This window comes from Delphinapterus leucas, chromosome 14 (assembly GCF_059928025.1).
Source record: "Delphinapterus leucas isolate spDelLeu-1000000601 "Yukka" chromosome 14, BTC_Dleu_Yukka2, whole genome shotgun sequence".
NCBI lineage: Eukaryota > Metazoa > Chordata > Mammalia > Artiodactyla > Monodontidae > Delphinapterus > Delphinapterus leucas.
The window spans coordinates 88,737,237-88,758,292 of record NC_143142.1 but is presented as its reverse complement, the minus strand read 5'-3'; the positions used below and the strand labels follow the sequence as shown (position 1 = coordinate 88,758,292).

Genomic DNA, 21,056 nt, shown 5'->3' with positions numbered 1-21,056 from the left:
GGATGCAGTGACGGGGATGCGGTACCGAGGCCCCGTGTCGATGAGGTTTACCTCAGGTCACCACCACACCTTCCGGCCCCCCTCCAATTGGATCAGCAGTGCTGTCCCACCACCTCCCAGGCCTGGGGTTCCGTCTGCCACGATGCACAGAGCCCAGGTCCCGGAAGACGGAATGAAAGCACAGACTCTGCACGTGACAGAAGCACCGCGTGGCTGGGACACGTCACATAGCGTGGACGAAACGTCAGAGGGCATTGGGAGGGCAAAGCTGGCGAAGGCCACAGTCACTTGAGATCAGGTGCAGAGCTGCTGCTTTTCCTTCAGCTTTTTCATTCTTTCTGGTTGAATACCAAAATTCTGAATCATTATAAAAGCAGTTAAGTTTACTATAACCGCTTCAAATAATAAACAGTGCTTGGAAAACAGAACGTCCCCATCACCCCCGTCACAGGGGTGCACCCAGCCCACTAGCTGCTCGAGACCAAGACGAGTGTTGGCACCGGGCAGAACTGGACACAGGCCGGGGGCAGACGTCAGACCCGTGGGCACCACGCGAGCGGTCAGACTTGAGTGCCTCATATCTGGAAATCGCCATGAGGTCCAGGCCCACTTCGTAGAGCAGGAAGGTGTTAGGTACGGGGCAGGCACCACGGGTTCTGGAGCAGACGGCTGCCAGCAAGAGAGTGCCAGGGACAGTGGTACAGCTGCGTGCAGGAGCCCCTCGAGAGTGAACTGGGGGAGGGAGGTCTGTCCTGTGGTGTGGCGCCAGGGGGCTGGGCCTGGAGAGATGTCCTCAAGGCAGGTGCCCTTGCCTCCTAACTCTGGGCACCAAGACTGGATGTGTGACCCCGAGGTCACAGCAGTGGTGACAACCCCAGAGAAAAGAGGAAACGCTGAGTTTCAGTGGAGATGAAGGACCAAGTGGGAATGTTCTCAGCTTTCCATGTTGAAAAAAAACCAAACTTTCATCCTTTTGGCTGTTTTTTCACCATATAAGCTCTGACATGACTAACAACATGTTATAATTTCTAAATTGACAAAACAAAGGTGGTGCTGGGAAAACTGGACAGCTACATGCAAAAGAATGAAATTAGAACATTCTCTAATACCACTTACAAAAAAGAAACTCAAACTGATTAAAGACCTAAATGTAAGACCAAAAACCATAAAACTCCTAGAAGAAAGCATAGGCAGAACTCTCTTTGACATAAATCGTAGCAATATTTTTTTAGATGTCTCCTAAAACAAAGGAATTGAGAGGAAAAATAAACAAATGGGACCTAATTAAGCTTAAAAGCTTTTGCACAGCAAAGGAAACCATCAGCAAAACGAAACAAGCTACTGAATGGGAGAAAATATTTGCAAGTGATACGACCGATAAGGAGTTAACATCCAGAACATTTAAACAGCTCATACAACTCCACATCAAAAGACAAACAACCTGATTAAAAAATGGGCAGAAGACCTGAACAGACATTTCTCCAAAGAAGACATACAGATGGCCAAGAGGCACATGAAAAGCTGCTCAACATCGCTAATTATTAGAGAAACGCACATCAGAACCACAGTCAGACAACACCTCACACCGGCCGGAATGGCCATCATCAAAAAGACAAGAAATAACAAACACTGGCAAGGATGTGGAGAAAGCGGAACTCTTGTGCACTGTTGGCGGGAGTGTAAATTGGTGCAGCCACTGTGGAAAACAGTATGGAGGTTCCTCAGAAAACTAAGAATAGAACTACCATATGACCCAGCAATTTCACTCCTGGCTATGTATCTGAAAAAAACGAAGACACCAATTCAAAAAGATACATACACCCCAATGTTTGTAGCAGCATTATTTACAATTGCCAAGATATGGAAGCAACCTAAGTGTCCATCAGCAGGATAAAGAATGGATAAAGAAGATGTGGTATATATATACAATGGGATACTATGCAGCCATAAAAAAAGAATAAAATTTTGCCATTTGCAGCAACGTGGATGGACTTGGAGGGTGTTATGCTAAGTGAAATAAGTCAGACTGAGAAAGACAAATACTGTATGATACCACTTATATGTGAGAAATCTAAAGAATACAACCAACTAGGAAATATAACAAAAAACAGACTCACAGATACAGAGAACAAACTAGTGGTTACCAGTGTGGGGAGGGATAGGGGATGGGACAAGATGGGGGAGGGGAGTAAGAGGTACAAAATATCATGTATAAAATAAGCTACAAGGATATATTGTACAACACGGGGAATACAGCCAATCTTTTTTAAAAAATAATCTTTTATTTATTTATTTATTTTTGGCTGCACTGGGTCTTCCTTGCTGCACACGGGCTTTCTCTAGTTGCGGCGAGCGGGGGCTACTCTTCGTTGCGGTGCACGGGCTTCTCATTGTGGTGGCTTCTCTTGTTGCAGAGCATGGGCTGTAGGCACGCAGGCTTCAGTAGTTGTGGTGCGTGGGCTCAGTAGTTGTGGCTCACGGGCTCTAGAGCACAGGCTCAGTAGTTGTGGTGCACGGGCTTAGAGGCTCTGAGGCATGTGGGATCTTCCCAGAGCAGGGCTCGAACCCGTGTCCCCTGCATTGGCAGGCGGATTCTTAACCACTGTGCCACCAGGGAAGAAACCCAGCCAATCTCTTACAATAACTATAAAAGGAGTATAACCTTTAAAAATTGTGAATCACTAACTGTCCTGTACACCTGTAACTTACATGACATTGTCCATCAGCTCCACTTCAATTAAAAAAGAAAAGGAAATACCTATGTAACTAAAGCTTCAAAAATAAATTTGCTCTCAAACAATAAAGCTGTGTTAGGAGCTGGTAAATGCCCTGAGCCTGCTGGTGCACTCAGGGTTTATCATTAGGAAGTGAGAATGCCGTAGCTGGGGCCCCCTGCGCTTTGCACCCTGAGACTGTCAGGGGCGCTGCTGACAGCACTGGGCCTCACCTCATATCCTGAAAACACGTCAAAAGGAAAGATTTACAAGACTCAGTGGTTCTCAGTTGTGGGTGCAACTTACTGGCTTTTCAGAATGGAGAAACGTCAGTCCCACCAGGCCTGCTGGAAAATCAGCACTTCTAGAACTGAGGATGTGTATAGAGAATGGCAAGTATGAAAAAAACAAAACAAAACAAAGCTAGTAGTCCACGGGATGTGTAGACAGGGTTAAGAACCCGTGCCGGTGGTCCACCTGTAGCCCCCAGGGTCTGCAGACGAGGCCGTGCGGGCACCTTTGGGAACGAGAGTACTGTCGTGGAAACCAGAGGAGGGACACCGCCGGCTGTTGCCGAGCAGGAAGGCTGCACAGCACAGAGGAGCCTGCCCGTGGGCAGCAGAGGGGCCCCTCCTGGACGCAGAGCCAGGGGTTGCGGGAGTGCTGTCAGGGAGGAAGGACTCTTCTCTTTGGAAATAAACTTGTTAATGGGATCGGCAGGGTCCTCTCTTGAAGACATTAGGTCAGAGTTCTTAAAACCCTTGATTGAAGGCACTTTTTTGAGAGGTTACTTACTTATATGATCCAGTTTTACAAGATATTTGAAGAAGTCTGATGACTTTACAGAATTATCAGAACCCTGAGTGCAAAGGGTAGATGAGAAAACTATACATAAAGTACACTAAGATTGTACAGGAAGTGGACAAATTAATTTAATAATAATTTTTATCAACCTAAAAATCAAAGAATGACTGATGTAAAGTCAGAAATGACTCATTTATCACATTTAAGATTTTACCATTTCTGTCTTCTGTAGATTTTTGAAATTATTTACATCCTAATTCTGTTTTGAAACACATACATCGTATCTAAATTCTGGCAAAAATAACTGGAAATTTAACGTGCAAATCTGAAGATTCACTTGGAGAGAAGAGGACACGGGAGGGTGCACCCTGCAGACCTTACGGAGTCAGTAAGCTCCCTGAGTCCGCTCACGGCTTTCCTGGAACTGATCGAGGCTGTTCTGGGGCGTGTGGGCACAACCACGCAAGGCCTAGGTCAGGGCAGGGGTCCCACCAGGAGGGAGCTGGCCAGATTTCTGGCCTGTGGCGAAAGCCTGCACTGAAAACCACCGTCAAGCCCCCTCCTCACCCCACAAGAAACTCCTCAGGCCCGGAGCCCGATGAGCCCTCAGAGAGGCGCAGTCTGCACCGCGAGGACCCGTCGGGAATGGGCCACTCGGCCCAACTGACCTCATCGGGGCTGGAGGCCTGGTAGGTGCGGTTGTCGTCGCTGAAATCCTGGTCGGCCTCGGCGAACTCGGTCTCCCCGGCCGCGCCGCGGGCCTCGTACACGGGGGTCACGTTGTGACACAGGGCGACAGCCTTCACGGCCTCGTTGACCCGGCTGCTCACGCTTTTCCTGACCTTGGGCGCTGAGGACTGGGCTTTTCTTGGGAGTGTTGAACTGGCGTTGTTTCCACTGGCCTGAGACTGCGTCTGTCAAACACACGCCGAAGAATTAGAGACAGCAGAGCCGATGCTGGGATGAGTAACATGCATGACTTTGATGGGCTGCTTAGCCTTAGCCAGGAGTAAGTAGACCAGCTCGAGACGATTACCTCTGCCATGCGCCCCACTGGGGTGACAAGTTACCCTTTTATCCTTGTACTACAAAGTGCTTTGACATTTCCCAGTCGTCGAGTAACCAAAATATTTGCTATAATACTCAAAATCTCACCATCTCCTTTGAGTAGATTCATTGTAACCATGGCATGAATTTGCTAAGTCCTTTCTAAAAGCAAAGTTAAAAACAGAATGGAATAGGATACTCACAAAGTTTCTCTTTAAAAACTGCTGGGCATAAAATAGTATACAGCTGGGCTTCCCTGGTGGTACAGTGGTTAAGAACCTGCTTGCCAATGCAGGGGCACGGGTTCGAGCCCTGGTCTCGGAAGATCCCACATGCCACGGAGCAACTAAGCCCATGCGCCACAACCACTGAGCCTACACTCTAGAGCCTGCGAGCCACAACTACTGAAGCCTGCGTGCCACAACTACTGAGCCCGCAAGCCACAACTACTGAACCTGTGCGCCTAGAACCCGTGCTCTGCAATAAGAGAAGCCACCACAATGAGAAGCCTGCGCACCGCAACGAAGAGCAGCCCCCGCTCGCTGCAACTAGAGAAAGCCCGCGCACAGCAACGAAGACCCAACGCAGCCAAAAATAAATAAATAAAATCCAAAAAAACAAACGTTTATTAAAAAAAGAAGTATAAAGCTAAAAGCAGGAGAAGATGATTATGAACCTTCCCTTAATACTATGAACTCATCCAGCTTTGCAACAGTCCCTGAAGTTAGAGTGTCTGCTTTGTAGATTATAATCATCAGATACAATAATCACCGCAGTGGGAGGAAAAGCGACCCTCCCATCATATTTCAAAACTGTTCCCTTGAAGCCACCACCCACTCCTCCGGATGTGCCTGACAGCCCTGGACAGACGTCTCCGCTGGCGTTCACCTGGTGGGGGAGGGCCTGGGAGGACCCCAACCCCAAGGCCCATCAGACACTTCAGACCTCAGGGGAGCTCCCGACAACCCTTAGAAAGCTAGGCCCCTGCTTCTGGGCGGCTGTGCAGAGCCCATCAAATCACAGTGCCGGCTAATGAGGGGCAGCTCCTCTGCTCAGCTGGTGCCCCTTCCAGCCCGCGCCTCCGACCCACACCTGCGTCCTGCCTGCCCCGCCGCTAGCGCAGCCGAGCAATGCGGCTGCCTCTTCCTGCTGAATGTGCCGTGTTTACTGACGGCTGTATCGTTTCACTCCACACAAATTCCACTCACGACCATGTCCTCATCACCAAATGCTTCCAGTGGGTAAACATGATCGGGTTACACAAGATCTGTGTTACGTTACTGTGGAACTAGCAGACAATTATCATCTTAAACATGAACCGTAAGGAATAAAATCAGTTTCGCGTGAAAGGACTGTCTGCCTAGCTAACCAACACACAGCTTTTGGTAAAAAGATTTTTAAATTCTTAGATGGAGTTATATTCGCTGTATTTATATGGCTCATCTTTTCTGCTTTTAATGTTTTTTCTAGTAAAATAACTTATTTGGAATTATTAAAATCATATTCATGGGTAATATAAATTCATATTTTTTAAAACAGATGTTACCTGGTACTATTTAATCTAGACATAGATTACAAGAAGGGAAGTTGTATTCCTTCCCCTTTAAAGTATTCTGTTAATAAATATTCTAGGTTACAAAATACTCTGTACTAAAACGAATGACATCCAAATTAATAAAATGCTTGGTTTTAAGCGTTCATGCACGTATGTGTGCTTCTGGGCACGTATGACCACACATATAATAAATACATACTCATATAAGATTGTTTTCATTTGACAGCATCTCAAAAGTAAAGTACATGCCAGACTGGTGCACATTACAGAAGAAGGAGACGGTTTTCACAAAACTGAATATAAGGCTGACAACATACAAGGAAGAACTGCAGAGGGCAAGGGTAATTCAGTCCAGTCTTCGTGAAATCAAGTGGGAAACAAAGGCCTGCAAACAAGGACCTGCCGGCCTCGGCAGGTGAGGGCGCTGGTGCAGCCCAGGGAGCCTGGTGGCAGCAGGGAGACATCACAGCCCGTGAGTGCTCTGTGCGTGCCAACCCCACACACCTCGCTCAGCTCCTCAGGAGAGAAAAGGCCTCAGGAAGTGGTCCTGAATCGATGCCCTGGGATGGCTGGGTTTGATGACACCGAATCAGTGACTGCAAGTTATACAATGGGTAAGAAGAAACCCAGTGACTGAAACACAAGCCCTACTTGGCAAAGGGCCGTGGAAACCACACAGCCGAAAATAAACCGGAAGGTGGCTTATGTCCTCACCGCTCCATGGTCTTCGCCTGACCTGGGCACCCAGCGGACCTGACACACCTAACATCGGGAGCCTGAAAGGTTGGGAGGATCCCAGCCCAGACGCCCCGGCAGAGAACGGGTGCTGTAACCACCAGGCTGCGCCCTCACGTGAAAGAAACAATTCCTCTTCCTGTAGAAGCTCCGGTGAAAAAGACAAGATTGAGGTTTTGTCTTAAAAAAACAAACAAAAAAAAACAACAAAAAAACCCTGTCCTTATCTATGAGAGATACAGACTACATATTTACAGATGAACTAATGTGATATTATATTCAAGTTTCACCTCAAAATAACAATCTGAAGGACAATGGCTATGATGAAACAGGATCAGCTGCGCGCTGATAATCGTGGAAGTTGAAGGGCAGAAAAATTACGGTTCCTACTTTTGTTTGCTGAAAAGGTTAAAAATATGTACCTTTAAAAAATAGGAGAAAGCCTTATTAATTATGAGGAAAAACAGAGGGATTGTTAAGAAACATATCTGATGCAGGATTCCACTCAATACTCTTAAAAATACTATGTTTACTGAGTGATTTATACAAACAATCCACTAAGAAAATTTAATAAGAATAAACGATTTAAGGTCGTTAAGCCTACGGTTACACGATATAGAAATTTTAATTTAAAATTAGTCCAAAAACTGTTTCTTGATTTATAAACGAACGATGAGTCAAGTAATGGCTTAGCATCATCAGAGAAGGTGCCACGCTGCAGGTCAAGCAGGTAACAGGCTCCGTGTCGCTCAGCAGCACCGGGTACTTTTGCCAGAAGATCCCCTGCAGGACTGAACCGGCTCACCTGTGAGTAGGAATTCATGAGCTGGTTCTGGATCTCATCCATCGTGTCCGTCCCGTAAGACACGGTGCCCAGATGCAGCCGCTTAAATACCATCTCGTTCCGGGTGAGGGTTCCTAGGACAGAAGCAGCAAGGACACCGTCAACTCGGGTAGCCCATCAGGCAGATCAAGGCCGCACCCCACACGCCCCACGCCCAGGGCTGGATGCACTCTGCACCTGTGAACACGTTGCTCGGCCACACAAAGTGTCCTCCAGCGTCACCTGCACTATGTTTTCATTTCACTAGTGAGGACCAGAGCTTTCTTCCTGGAACGTCAGGTTCCCCTTTCCGTAACTTTTAGTAACGGCACGCGTTCTGGTTCTGTGGAGAAGGTCTGGACTCTGTCTTCCAGTTCTGAGTCACTCTCTTTGTAACTACACCCTAGAACGCTGCCTGAGAGACCAGTGCGTCGGTCCGTTTCAAATAAGTCTATTTCGAAAAATTAAGTATTTTTCGTTGAACAGAAACAATGCATTTAGGCCTTGGCATCCACGTGTGTCGTACGGAGAGGAGGTGAGGAAGGAGAGGCCTTTTCTCTCCAGCTGGTGTCTAGTCTGTGAGCCCCGGTGCGGGCCCTCTGCATCTGCCCTGGCACTGCCCACCAAGCCGGGCAGGTCAGTTTTAGGTTTCAGCTTCCATTCAAAAGATACACAACCAAATGCAGTGAAGTAACAGCAATGAACAGAGGGGCAGCAGAGGTAATGCCGTGTATTTCAAAAACTTGGTGAACTTCCATTAAAAGTGGCACATAAGGGCTTCCCTGGTGGCGCAGTGGTTGAGAGCCCGCCTGCCGATGCAGGGGACACGGGTTCGTGCCCCGGTCCGGGAAGATCCCACATGCCGCGGAGCGGCTGGGTCCGTGAGCCATGGCTGCTGAGCCTGCGCGTCCGGAGCCTGTGCTCCGCAACGGGAGAGGCCACAACCGTGAGCGGCCCACGTACCGCCAAAAAAAAAAAAAAAAAAAAAAGTGGCACATAAGTTCCCAGTGTTATTTACCTTGTGACCCTGACAGGAGACCCTAAACACTGTGCATCTAGCACTTAATATGAAAACATACGCGCACACAGCCTTGGCTGCTCTGGTTTTACAGAAGGAGAGCCACACGGTGTGGTGCAGGGGGAACTCCCTGTAAACCCCGGCACCGCGTGCTACGAGCTGTCCCCCCCCAACCCTGTCCCCGGGATTTCTGCACTTGTTTCAAAGCACAGAGAAGGGTCACCCACGGTCACTGACGTAGTTAAGGGTGTGAATATGAACAGAGAGCCACGCGGTCACAGTAAAAGTCGGACCTTTTACGTGTCTACGAGGCACCACAGTAACTAATTTTTGTTTTCTTTGGCCCACACAATGTTGAAAATATAATACAAACTGTTTTCATATCTACCTGTGACTCCGTGCCCATTACTTAGGACTAGTGTTCAAAGCAAAATAGCTCATTTGACAGGACATCCCCCAGCACTCAGAGGTTATTTTAAAATAGAGGGAAAATCTATAATTTACAATTACTATTTAGAGATTGTTTTAGCAAACACTCTCAAAAGAATGTATATAACATATTATCCAGGGTTTCATAAATTCCAAAGAGCAGCTACTGTCAGTTTTATAAATTCTGCCTTTTACAAAATTCTATGTAGCCCCTTTAATAAATGGCTCCTACGGTTCTTTGATTAACAGAATCAAAATTACATGAGAAGTGCAGTTTAAAGGGTTTTTTCTGGTTATGCCATCCTAATTAAATAAAGAATAACTAACTTAAATACTAGGGTATATTAAATAATGTAGTTAGCAACAATTCAGCCTCCAAATGAAATAAGGAAGTTCTATAAATGCTTTATTTCAAAGATTTGATATGAAAACAACAGTTCTATTATTTACCTATGGTCAAAAGATAATGAAATTTTACATTGATTCCTATCAGAATAAGTATGAAGTTTGCCTCTGTTACACGCGCCCAAATGGACAGTTCTCTGAGAAGTGATCAAATACATTACTTAAATTAAAAATATTTTACGTATCAGATTAATTGACGTAATTGAAGAATTTCATTTAGACTTTTTTTCTCTGATATACCTTGAATGTGAGGCAGTAACTTACGGTGGGGATGGTAAGTAGGCACACATGCTAAACAGTTTATAAACAGGACTGTGGTTAATGACACTTCTTTTAACCTGACTTTTTATTACTAATAACTTAATCTGTGCAGCAAAGTTAAAGAATATTACAACAAACACCTGTACAGGTCCCACCAAGAATGAACTGTTATTTCTCTAGGTTTTTAAAACCACCTCGTACAGGTAAGAAAGACCCTAGATAAACAGGCCACAGTTCACCCGGCCTTGGAACATGGCCACCATTCTCCAGACACACCAGCAGCTCTCACATTCCCACGTCTCTAATGAACTTGGAATTCAATCATTCGTTTGGCAAAAAAACCCTTATAAGGCATCACTACATGCTGGGTTTTGGTGGCGCCTCACAGAGATACTTTAAACTCTCAAGCCTCAGTGCTTGTCTGCAAACTAGAGAAATTACCACCAGTTCCGCATGAATATGGCGAAGAATAAATAAGCATATGAAGTGCCTGAGACACAAAGGGTGAGGGGAACCTGACGGCCAGGAAGAGGGGCTGCAGGAAGGCACCCATGCAGCCGCCCACGAGGACGGCGAGGACGCAGGCGAGGGGCTGGCGGGGGAGCTGAGGGAAAGCGGAGCACGGATGTGCCCGATCCCCAAGATCACGACGCATGTCGTGCCTCTGGGTTCTGGTTTCGTGCTGGACACCTGGCCGCGTGAGAGGGACTGGTCCCCGTGCTGGTGACGAGCTGCAGGGCGGCTGGCGTGTGCCGAGGTCTGGGTGGGAGTGAAAACTGTCAAGAAAAATAATCACAACGTTAAAGCGAAACACACTTACATAACGTGAACGATCTCGTACTCATCACACCACAACTACAACTTTTGGAAGAAAATTCACGACAGAGGTGCACAGAACGAACCTTCTATCTCACAACGTGACACCCACTTGAGGAAGCGAGAGGTGTTTGGGAGGAATAACGCTGTGCGTGTCAGCGATCGTGTGAGCGGACTCGGCGATGCAGGCTACTGCTCGTGTGACGCCCGCGAGGCCCCCTCCTGGGACACGCCGTCTGGCCCGTCGAGTGGCTGGGCCCTCCAGCTGGAGCATGCCACACTCTCACCTTGGACATCTACCCCTGAAACCCAGCACGCGCACAGTAAACGGCAGCGGCTATCTTCACAGTGATCTTCCCTGATTCTCACAGCAGCGCTGGAAGGAACGGCCGGGCTGTGGGACCGCGTGTGTGCGGCCAGGATCCGGCGGCCGAGCGCAGGGACCGCTCCTGAGCTGCATACTTCCTGCAGCGGAAGCCGCCAGGGGACACGCCTGGGCTCTGGCTACAAGAAACGCTAGAGGACTGCTATGTAATTATCGTTCCCCAGCTTAAAAAATAATAGCTAGTAGGGAAATGATGGCAAAAAGTAAGGTAAATGTGCTTTTCCATAAGACACATTCTAGCTGAAAGAACGAACACACGTTACACTTCTTCGCAGTCTGCGCTCTTACCAGAGACCTTCTTCCCACTTGCCGACCCGAGAGCGAGCTGTTTCTTTCTGTTTCTCTCTTCCTTCTGAACGATTACAGGTACACACGGGGGCCAAGGAGGAACAGGAAAAACTTCACAAAGTTTCTGAGATGAAGCTTTTAATCTGATGTTAATATTCACACAGCTCTCCTGGAGGAATTGAAAACAAAAGGCTCTCCCGCCGAAGTGAATGACCTGACAGTTACAAACGTGATTATGGGCCAGTTCTACTCCAGCAGCCAAGGCGTGCCTGCTCCTCTACTGAGTAGGGGGGCTGATTCGCAGTGAAAACCGTGGATTTGGAGGCCTCCCTGTCGACCACCCCTCCTTCCTGGAAACACGTGGAAACGCACCCTGGACACCCCCTTTCTTCTGTGTGTGTGCAAGTGCACACCGACAGCCAGAGTAAAGCAAAACGTGCAGGAAATTTCAACTACAAATTTGAGGAACATGGAATGCCAGGGACTGGAGGTCAGGAATGTTATCTTCCTTCCCACCTTCTGCACTTGTTGACGGGAGCACCGCACACACACAAGTGGACAGAGCAGCGTCACGACAGGCCCGGCACCGTCATCCCTTCCGCAAGAGTCCCCGAGGGCCCCAGCCACTGCCCCGTCACAGCTGGAGCCAATCAGAAACATGCCACCTCATCCACGAGCACGTCCGTGTTACGAATAAAAGAAGAGCTCTTAAAATAAACACAACCCCAATGCCATCACACCAGAAATGACCCTAACCTCTCAACATCAGACGGCAGACCGGTCCTGATTCCCAGCTGTCTCGTCTCCTGTGTGTCGGGCTTTTATACTGCGGTTTGAATATGGACCTGGCAAGGTCTCCCAAGCCTGACCCCCAGCTCTGTCCTCAGAAACTCCCCGAGGGCCTCAGTTCCCCACAGTCTGCACTTAGTGGCTTGTTGGCCCTGGGGCTGATTCACGCATTCCCTCTAGGCCCGAGATTTGCTGTGACGGCGCTGGACAGAGGCTGCAGAGATGGCTCTGGAGCCCACTACGCACGTGGGGTGGACGGAGAGGGGGGCGTTCTCTATCAGGGGCACGACACCTCCCCGCCACCCCCCGCAGGTGGTCAGTCCCCAGGCCCGTAAATCCGCCCTGGGTTTAAAGTGGCATGCACCTGAATCAGATCCCCAGAGGTCACTGAAGACAAAAATCTGACACTCCCGAATGCTGCATCCACGTGAGTGACAGGTATTTTCCACAGCCAAAGGCATGTGGTTCCAGTCGCCCCATTCACAGACGACTTCTAGGCGGGGAATCTGGGGCGGTAGAGTGGCTGCTGCTTTAACACCTTGATTAGCTGTACTGCAAGTGCTAAGGCTCCAGCTTCGACTGTGCTGCTTCACCTGGCTTGTTACTTACTACCAGTCGGAGAAATCGCGAGAGTAATTCCACGTACGGACGAAGATCCCCTGGAAACAGGGCAGGCGGAGAGCCACCACGGACACACGCGAGCAGACGCTAACACGCTGAATATGTTGTTGCACTTACACATATAGTTTAAAATAATTTAAAAGGTAACTGAAGCCCAGGTGTGAACTATTGCTTTCTCCTTCTGGGTTATGTTTAAAAGCTTTCTGTTTGGGTAGATACCTGACAGTCCTTTATTCAGTTGCTTAATGGAGTTGGGGAGAATGAAATAGAAAACAAATTCAGAATAGCTTCTGAAAACTGAACAAGTTAAAAAGATGACATTTTAGTGCTTACATTTATGTCTCTGATCCATGTGGAGCTAACTTTTGTACATGGTGTGTGGATATGCAGTTTTCCCAGCACCGTTTGTTAAAAGGACTACTCTTTCCCCATTAAGTATCTTGGCACTCTGCTGAAAACAACTGACTGTAAGTGTTAGATTTTCTCCCAGACTCTCACTTCTGTCCCCTCGGCCCTGATGCCTACCCTCCCAGCAGCACCATGGCGTCTGGATCACTGTAGCTCTGTAGTACATTTTGAAATGAGGAACTGGTGAGTCCTTCAACTTTGTTCCTTTTCCAAGACTGTTTCAGCTACACTGGGTCCCTTATATTTCTGTAAGAATTTTAAGATCACCTTGTCAATTTCTGCAAAGAAGGCAGCTGGGATTTTAATAGGGATTGTGTAGCACCTGCAGATCAAGTTGGGAAACACTGTTTCCATTTTAATACTATGAAGTACTGATTTTATCTTTTGGTGCTATTGTCAATGGAATTTTTTTTAATTCTCTTTTTGGATAGTTTATTGCTAGCGTATAGAAATAAAATTCTGTTCTGTATGTTGACCTTGTTCTAATAGATTTTTAGGGGATTCCTTAGGATTGTCTACACGAAGACCGTGTCACACACAAATAGATAGTTCTACTCTCCTGCACAATATGGATGTCTTTTTCTTTTTCTTGCCTAACTGCCTTGGCTGTGACCTTGAATGTTCACAGCAGTGTCACTCATCATAGACAAGAAAACAGAAACAACTCTCTAATGTCCATCAACTGATAAATGGATAAATAAAATGTGGTGTATCTGTGCAACAGAATGTTACTCTGGAATGAAAAGGAAGCAATTACTGACACAGGCTACAACACGGATGAACCTTGAAAATGTTATGCTGAGTGAAAGAAGCTGGTCAGAAAAGGCCACGTATTGTATGGTTCCATTTCTATGAAATGTCCAGAGCAGGCAGATCTATTGAGGTAGAAAGGAAATTAGGGGTTACCAGGGCTGGGAGGCGGGGAAGGTGAGGATGGGGAAGTTGGCCGACATGGGCTGGGCGGGGGTGTGCGGAGACCAGACACTGGAAACTCAGAAGCTACACCAAACACTAAGGGCGACACAGCCTCACTTCTGTCACTTGAATCCAACACTGTGTAGTGATGACTGTGGCATCTTCCAAAGTATCTAAGTTGCTAATAAATCATGTTTTCAATGACTCAGAACTGATACATTTGAACAAATGACTAGCACTCCTCATCAAATAAATAATAAAATATTAGTTATTTTGCCACTTGAGTAAATGTACTCACATCCTGTTGGGTTGAAGAAACTGTAATATTTATGCAGACAGTCCTTCATGTGACACATGTAATTACTTAACATATTAAGATGAATCATTAAAATATTTTTAAAATTTCAGTGGTGTTTTTACTCTGCAGCTGGCTCTGCAAAGTGCTGAGCGGGAAGGTCAGTGCTAGTCTTGGGCTTTCTGTGCCCTCCTGACAGCAGGTAAGTACAAGATTCTACTGGTTACTAAAGAGTCAGCAATGCAGAATGATTTTTCAAGTCTTATCTTAAATATTTTCATGATTCCAGCCAGTTGATAGTTTCTACAACTTTTGTCATCTTAATACAACAAAAGTTAAGATGTCCCAAATCTGAAACGTGGAAGAGGGCGGGGACTGAGCGAGGTGGGCAGCGGCCTCACAGTGACCTGATCATCGTAGCAGCTCTGTGGACAGAAAATGTGACAAAAGGTTTGTTTGTGAATCCTGGGGAAAAAAAAAAAAGCTGTAGCTCTTTAACAAAGCAGTTTTTTGGACTACAATGAGCTAAGCAGGCAAAAAGAAAATTAGTTTCCAAAGAAAAAGTCCCGCGGGCACCATTCTCCGGGTGGCGACAGATGTGACTCACAGCCATGCAGAGGAGGCGTCGGAGAAGCAGACGTAAAGCTTTCTGGTCAAACCTTCCTGGGCTGTGATCTGGCCTCAGACCAATATTCTGCAGGCCACAGAGGAGCGGCTGCGGGACAGTGGCCCACCTGCACCGGGCAGGTCTTTCTGCAAAGATTCTGGTCAAGCAAAGTGACAAGCACACACGGTCAATGGCTGTATTGAAACACGGTTGCTTAGACCTTATGGTGCGGGAATGGAAACAAAAGTTCTAAAAAGTGGTGACTAGTCTACCAGACGCAGAGTGCGCATCCGTTTAAAAATTATTCGACATTCTTTGATGCGGAGTCACATATTCTATTTGCTGTATGTGAGGCTTTCTCAAAAGACCACGAGCCCTGCACGGCTGGCATCTGTATGTGTGTGCTACCTCGACTGGCCCAACACCCCAAACGTCAGACTCCCTCCCACCCCGGCACCTGCATCAGCAAACAGCTGCATCAGTGAGACCGCGCGCCCGTCGTACGTGAGGCCCCAGTCGTGGCCACCAGGCAGGAGAGGCCGCAGTGGTCCTCCGGTCGAAGGACCTCAGCACACACTCCACTGCGTGTGTGTGCACTGATTGGCACACACGTGCTCTGGTGCCCTTGGAAACCATGGAAACAGCGCTTCCCCAACACGATGATGCCGTCCTATGAAACTCACACGTGATTCCAGTCTAAACAACGTGGTGTGTTGGGTAATGGATGCTATAATTAAAATGCGTCCGAAAACCTGTTGTTTCAGTGGGTGTTTCAGGAAGGGCTTTGTTCTACACGAAGATAAAAACTAACAAAGGAATTAATGTATTGCTTTAATAGGCTGCACCTGAGTCAAGTTTTAAACTTTATGAATCCTCGGCAGCATTGTTCTCAAACAATGGCATTGTCGGGGTAGCCAGGGAGGAGGTGGAGGTCCTCCCAGCAGGTTCAGCGCAAACGATCTGTCCTCCGGGTTCAGCATCGTTTGCGCATTGAGCACATAACGCCTAGTATTTCTGGTCAGTGTCAATACGCTCTGCATCCTGGCAGTTAACAGATGTCTACTCCTGTCGAATGAATTACTTTATGTTTCACGCACTGGTGGCCGCAGATGTGTCACTATAGCAACATCATTAATTTCAGATCTTACCGGAAACGTGCACTCCAATCAAATCTAATTATAGCACATCGCTTTCTTGTCCACGAGAAGGAAACTAGAATGCAATTACTGGGATACTTCATTTTCTATTCTGCTGTGGCAAATAAGAGACACTGTGATGGACGCTTCTCGTCAGAAAGCTTATCGATGAAGCACAAACCCAATTTACAGCCACACGAAGGACCACCTCACAGTTTCGGGAGCCACGGAAGGCTCCTGCCAACAGCTCATTCCTAACCTTCTCAGCTGACGCTTGGGCCACTGAGATGTCTGCAGACTGCCTTCCTCCCCTGCCTCTGACACCGACAGGAGGTGCTCCACAGATGGCGTTCACCTTGGGATTACTGAAAAGGGCCTGAAAAAAATTCTAGACCAAAAAATTCAAAAAAACCTCTGCACGGCTTCAACATCAGAACATGACTTCTAGCATAAAAAGGCCTTTTAGAAAATGAAATGCAAAATATTTTCTCTAATAAATTTTATATAACTTTTCTGTGATTTAAAAAAAAAATCTCAGGAACCAAGATTATTTATTAAGCTAAAACCTTAAGAAGCGATGTTCTTGCCTTTTAAAAGCAGCAGAGTGAAATGTGGGAAAAATGAGACTTTGTCTTTATGACTCTGGGCAAAAACCACTTATCCTTACCCTGAAAGTAACTCCAATTCAACAAAGAAAAATGGAGGAGCTACAGAACAATAAACCCATTATTGTTTAAAATGCAAAATAAAAGCTAGCCTTTTAAGGACAAATAATGTCACAAAACCTTTACTTACTGATATCAAACAGCCAGAGACACAGAGCCTTGAGTTTACTGTGTGTTCTCAGGCGTGTGCTTTCTGTTTGTAAATTAAGATGAAATAATAGGTCAATATCACTCTAGGACCATTACAGGCAGATTTAAAATGTCCACAAGAGGACTTCTGGTCCAGACCAGACCTGCTTCCCCCGGATAAGCACGACCACAAGCTCAGGAATGGTGCAGGAGGTGCCCGCAGAAGGCCTCTGGAAGGTGGCAGGAAAGGCAGCTGGTGGGGGCCAGGCCCGAGGATGAGCCCAGGGCTGCATCTGGCATCCCTGCCCCCAACCCTTTCCCTGCTCAGTGTTTCCCCGCGGCGCCCGTCCATGCGGAGGTAAACGCCTGCACTCCGTGTCACTGCTGTGTGTTCTTGTAAGGACATGCCACAGTGTGCCGTTGTCCTGGTGGTGACTTTCTCTGTGTCACATCCGGACCGTTTGTTCTTGTGGCCAGAACATCGCTGTGAACATCCTGGTACATCTCCTGGTGCAGATGCTTCTTTAAGGAACAGACGCTGGGCTGAAATGCGCAAGACCCGCTTTACAAGGCAGGGTGCCACGTGCCGCTCCCACCAACAGTGAGTAGGACTTCCCCATTCGTCCTGTACTTGCAGACACGTCAGATTTTTAATGCAGGAGGAATGACACGTTCATTGCATTAAGGTGTCCTACTCACGAGAACAGGGTGTCCACCCATTGAATTAGGTCTCTGTAAAAGGTCTTTTAAAATTTAAAAACATACATCCGCATGGTTCTTACCCATTTCTTGTTAAAATTTATTTCTAATTACTTTATACTTTTTTGTTGCTATTCTAATTGGCATTTCTAGAATTAAGTGTCCCAATTTTTGCTGGTACAGAGAAATGCAGTTTAACTTTGAATACTGAGTTGATGTATGTAATTGAACTCTTACAATTCTAGACATTTTCCTGATGGTTCTTCTTGGTGTCTGTGTAAAAAAACCATTGAATTTGTTTTCTTTGGGAACAGTTCGCCTGGTTGAATTGGACTTTGATCTCATCTTGGTGGCTCCTGGTTTCTGATTGTATGTATCAATAGAGGCCAGGCTGCCTGGTGCTGTAGCCAGGGGCTCAGGGCGGTCCTCTCTTGATGATGGGCAGCCTCATGACTCCCTGTATCTCGCTGCAGATCCAAGTTGGCTATGAATTTAGTATCTCCCCAGGACTCTGTTTTGGAGACATTTTCGTACATTTCTGTAGGATCTCTTCATGAGCCATTTTGAGTTTGGGTTTGCTGTGTTCCTGCTTCTCCATCAAACGAATTCCAATTTCTGGATCATCTAATGGCACTTTTGCTTGATTTCTAGTATCGTTAAAGATTTATCCTTTAAAGTTTCTCCCATTCGTGCAGTGAGTTGGGAAGGCATTTTCTCTGTCTACCTTCTTTTTTGTTGTTTTTTTTTGCGGTATGCGGGCCTCTCACTGTTGTGGCCTCTCCCGTTGTGGAGCACAGGCTCCGGACGCGCAGGCCCAGCGGCCATGGCTCACGGGCCCAGCCGCTCCGCGGCATGTGGGATCTTCCCGGACCGGGGCACGAACCCGTGTCCCCTGCATCGGCAGGCGGACTCTCAACCACTGTGCCACCAGGGAAGCCCTCTGTCTACCTTCTTGACCCTGAGGCCCTCAAGTTGTTATTTCTGAGTTATTCTGATTTATGGAGCATTACCTTACGGGTCAATTCCTCAATGTCCCACCAAGACAAGTCCTAATGAAAACCAAATACGATCCAACAACTGGATTTTGACTGAACTGCAGTAAACTTACAAATTCCTTATGAAGGCTGGCTGCTATAGAATACTGAATTTTCACATTCGGGACACGGTACACCTCTCCACTAATGCCAGTCTTTTACGTTTCTCGGTCAGGTCTGGTCACTTTCTTCATCCCCAAGTTTATGCCCACATGTTTTACATGTACTTGAGCTATCGTGAATGGGACCTTTCTTCTTCAGTCTATTCTACACATAAGGGAGCTATTTTTACTGCTATTGTTATTTTAATTTGTAAGCTGTCACTTTACTGATTTCTTATTTTTAGCAGTTCATTTCCTTGGTTGATCATTATATCTGTAAATATGTTTCTTCTTTTGGTTGTGGACCTTCTATTTCCTGTCTCACAGCAGTGGCTGGAGTAATAAATGTTAAATCAAAGCATGGTACAGATTAGTCTTTCTTCTTCCTGACTATAGTGAGGACTCTTCTAATATTTTATTAAAAATAAAGTTTTTAATTTTATTCAAGACATATTTTCTTTACCGTTTATATAAATATTCTTTTACTTCTGGTTCACTAAGAATTACTAGGAATTTACACCATGAATCAACAAATCAAAAAGGGATTTTAACCCTTAGATATGGCTCTTGTTATAGTTCTGGATTCAATTTGTCTTTTACTTAGTATGTTATGGATTGACAAGAATTCTCTGATGAAAGAAAGAAAAAAATGAAATAAGGACAAAGAGAATTTGGAGCATGCAAACTTAGGGTGGGATAACTCATTTGTGGTGCAGCTCTTTAGGAGAATGTCACTGTTAAAATACCAAATTCACATATCTTATTGTTATTTTCTTCTAATAGCTCATAATTATCATTCTATAATAAACAAGCCCTTTTTGCTCTTAAGAAGCCAATAGAGAGGTGTTAATACAGGTACTTAAAACAAAAACACAACTGTAAGGCTGTAGAAAGTTCAAAATACAGAAATACGTCTTTTAAATCTGTAAGAATGTCACATTTTGCTAATTCTGATGATGCTCTTACGTTAGAAGATGAAGATTAGCTGGAGGCCAGTTTCAAAGGCTGAGTCTGGGGAGTTTCTTTTATTTAATTTAATTAATTTATTTTTGGGTCTTCGTTGCTGCGCACAGGCTTTCTCTAGTTGCGGCAGGCAGGGGCTACTCTTCGTTGTGGTGTGAGGGCTTCTCATTGCGGTGGCTTCTCTTGTTGCAGAGCACGGGCTCTAGGTGTGCAAGCTTCAGCAGTTGTGGCACGCAGGCTCAGTAGTTGTGGCTCGTGGGCTCTAGGCCCGCGGACTTCAGTAGTTGTGGCACGCGGGCTCAGTAGTTGTGGCTCGCAGGCTGTAGAGTGCAGGCTCAGTAATTGTGGCGCATGGGCTTAGTTGCTCCGCGGCATGTGGGATCTTCCCGGACCAGGGCTCGAACCCGTGTGCCTTGCATTGGCAGGCAGATTCCTATCCACTGTGCCACTAGAGAAGTCCCGAGTCTGGGGAATTCTAACCATGAATTCAATACTCTGCTTCTCAAACTCGTGCAGGTGCACGCACACACACACACACACAAACACACACACCATAAACGTGTGTGGGCACAGACACGCCAGGATCCCCCCGCCACTAGATGCCTCCAGAGGTGAACGCGCGCACAGCAGTACCTGTCTTGTCGGTCAGCAGGTACACCAGGCGCCCCAGCTCCTCCGGGATGGTGCTGGTCCGGACCACTGTGCCGGGAATATTCTCATCTTTCATAATCATCCACCCGTAGGCGGCTTTGCCCATGTCCAGGTTCACACGCAAACTGCCAAAGAAAACCCATCGCAGTCATTAGTGTGATCCAACACCTCACGTCCAGGTTTTCCATATAAATTTATTTACTTAAATGCACTGTCTTTAATTAACATGGAATAAACAGATCATATTGGATTTCAGACTTTAAGATAAATGAACATGTTGACATTTGAGTCAACAGGCGTCTTTTCCCACGCCCAGAGCGTGTCGGCAGATGCCGGTGAAGCAGGTGCCCCTACTCGGCCCTCCAGCCCGGTTTGCGACGGCGGCCGGACCTGGGAAAGGTGGACGCAGCGCAGCTCCCCATCCAGGCTCAAAGGGGAGAGCGCCATGTGGAAGGAAGTCGCCGGCCTTCCTGGGAATCAACATCTGAAACGGGTCTGGATATCTGGCCCGTCATTTTACAAAAGCAAAGAAGCGTCCCCAGTGTGATGAGCGCCCTGCGGGAGAGGAACAGGCTCCGCGGGGAGGACCGGGCAGGCAGAAGGCCCTCTGAGCGCGCGAGCCCCTGGGCCAGGCCCTGAGACCAGAGGACCAGAAAGGCTGAGAGTGGGGGGCGGGGCCAGCCCGCCTCGCGGAGCCTGGACTTCAGGGTCAGAGCCACGACCCCCGAGCCGGCTGAGCCACGGCCCAAATTACGCCTACGGT

At 47.0% G+C, this 21,056-nt stretch overlaps 1 protein-coding gene across 15 annotated transcripts in view; it reads right to left on the bottom strand.

The window, feature by feature from the left end:
• ATP9B (ATPase phospholipid transporting 9B) overlaps positions 1–21,056 on the bottom strand; it is a 218,903-nt gene that overhangs the window by 40,095 nt on the left and 157,752 nt on the right. For all 15 annotated transcript variants that reach the window (XR_016387667.1, XR_002642781.3, XM_089895355.1 and 12 more), the window contains 3 exons: positions 20,276–20,418; positions 7,661–7,773; positions 4,187–4,432 (listed from right to left, as the gene is read on the bottom strand). Coding sequence is in view for 13 of the 15 variants with exons in the window: in XM_089895355.1 (XP_089751481.1) it covers positions 4,187–4,432; positions 7,661–7,773; positions 20,276–20,418 (502 nt within the window). In the remaining 2 variants the exon portion in view is untranslated. The remainder of the gene's footprint in view (positions 1–4,186; positions 4,433–7,660; positions 7,774–20,275; positions 20,419–21,056) is intronic.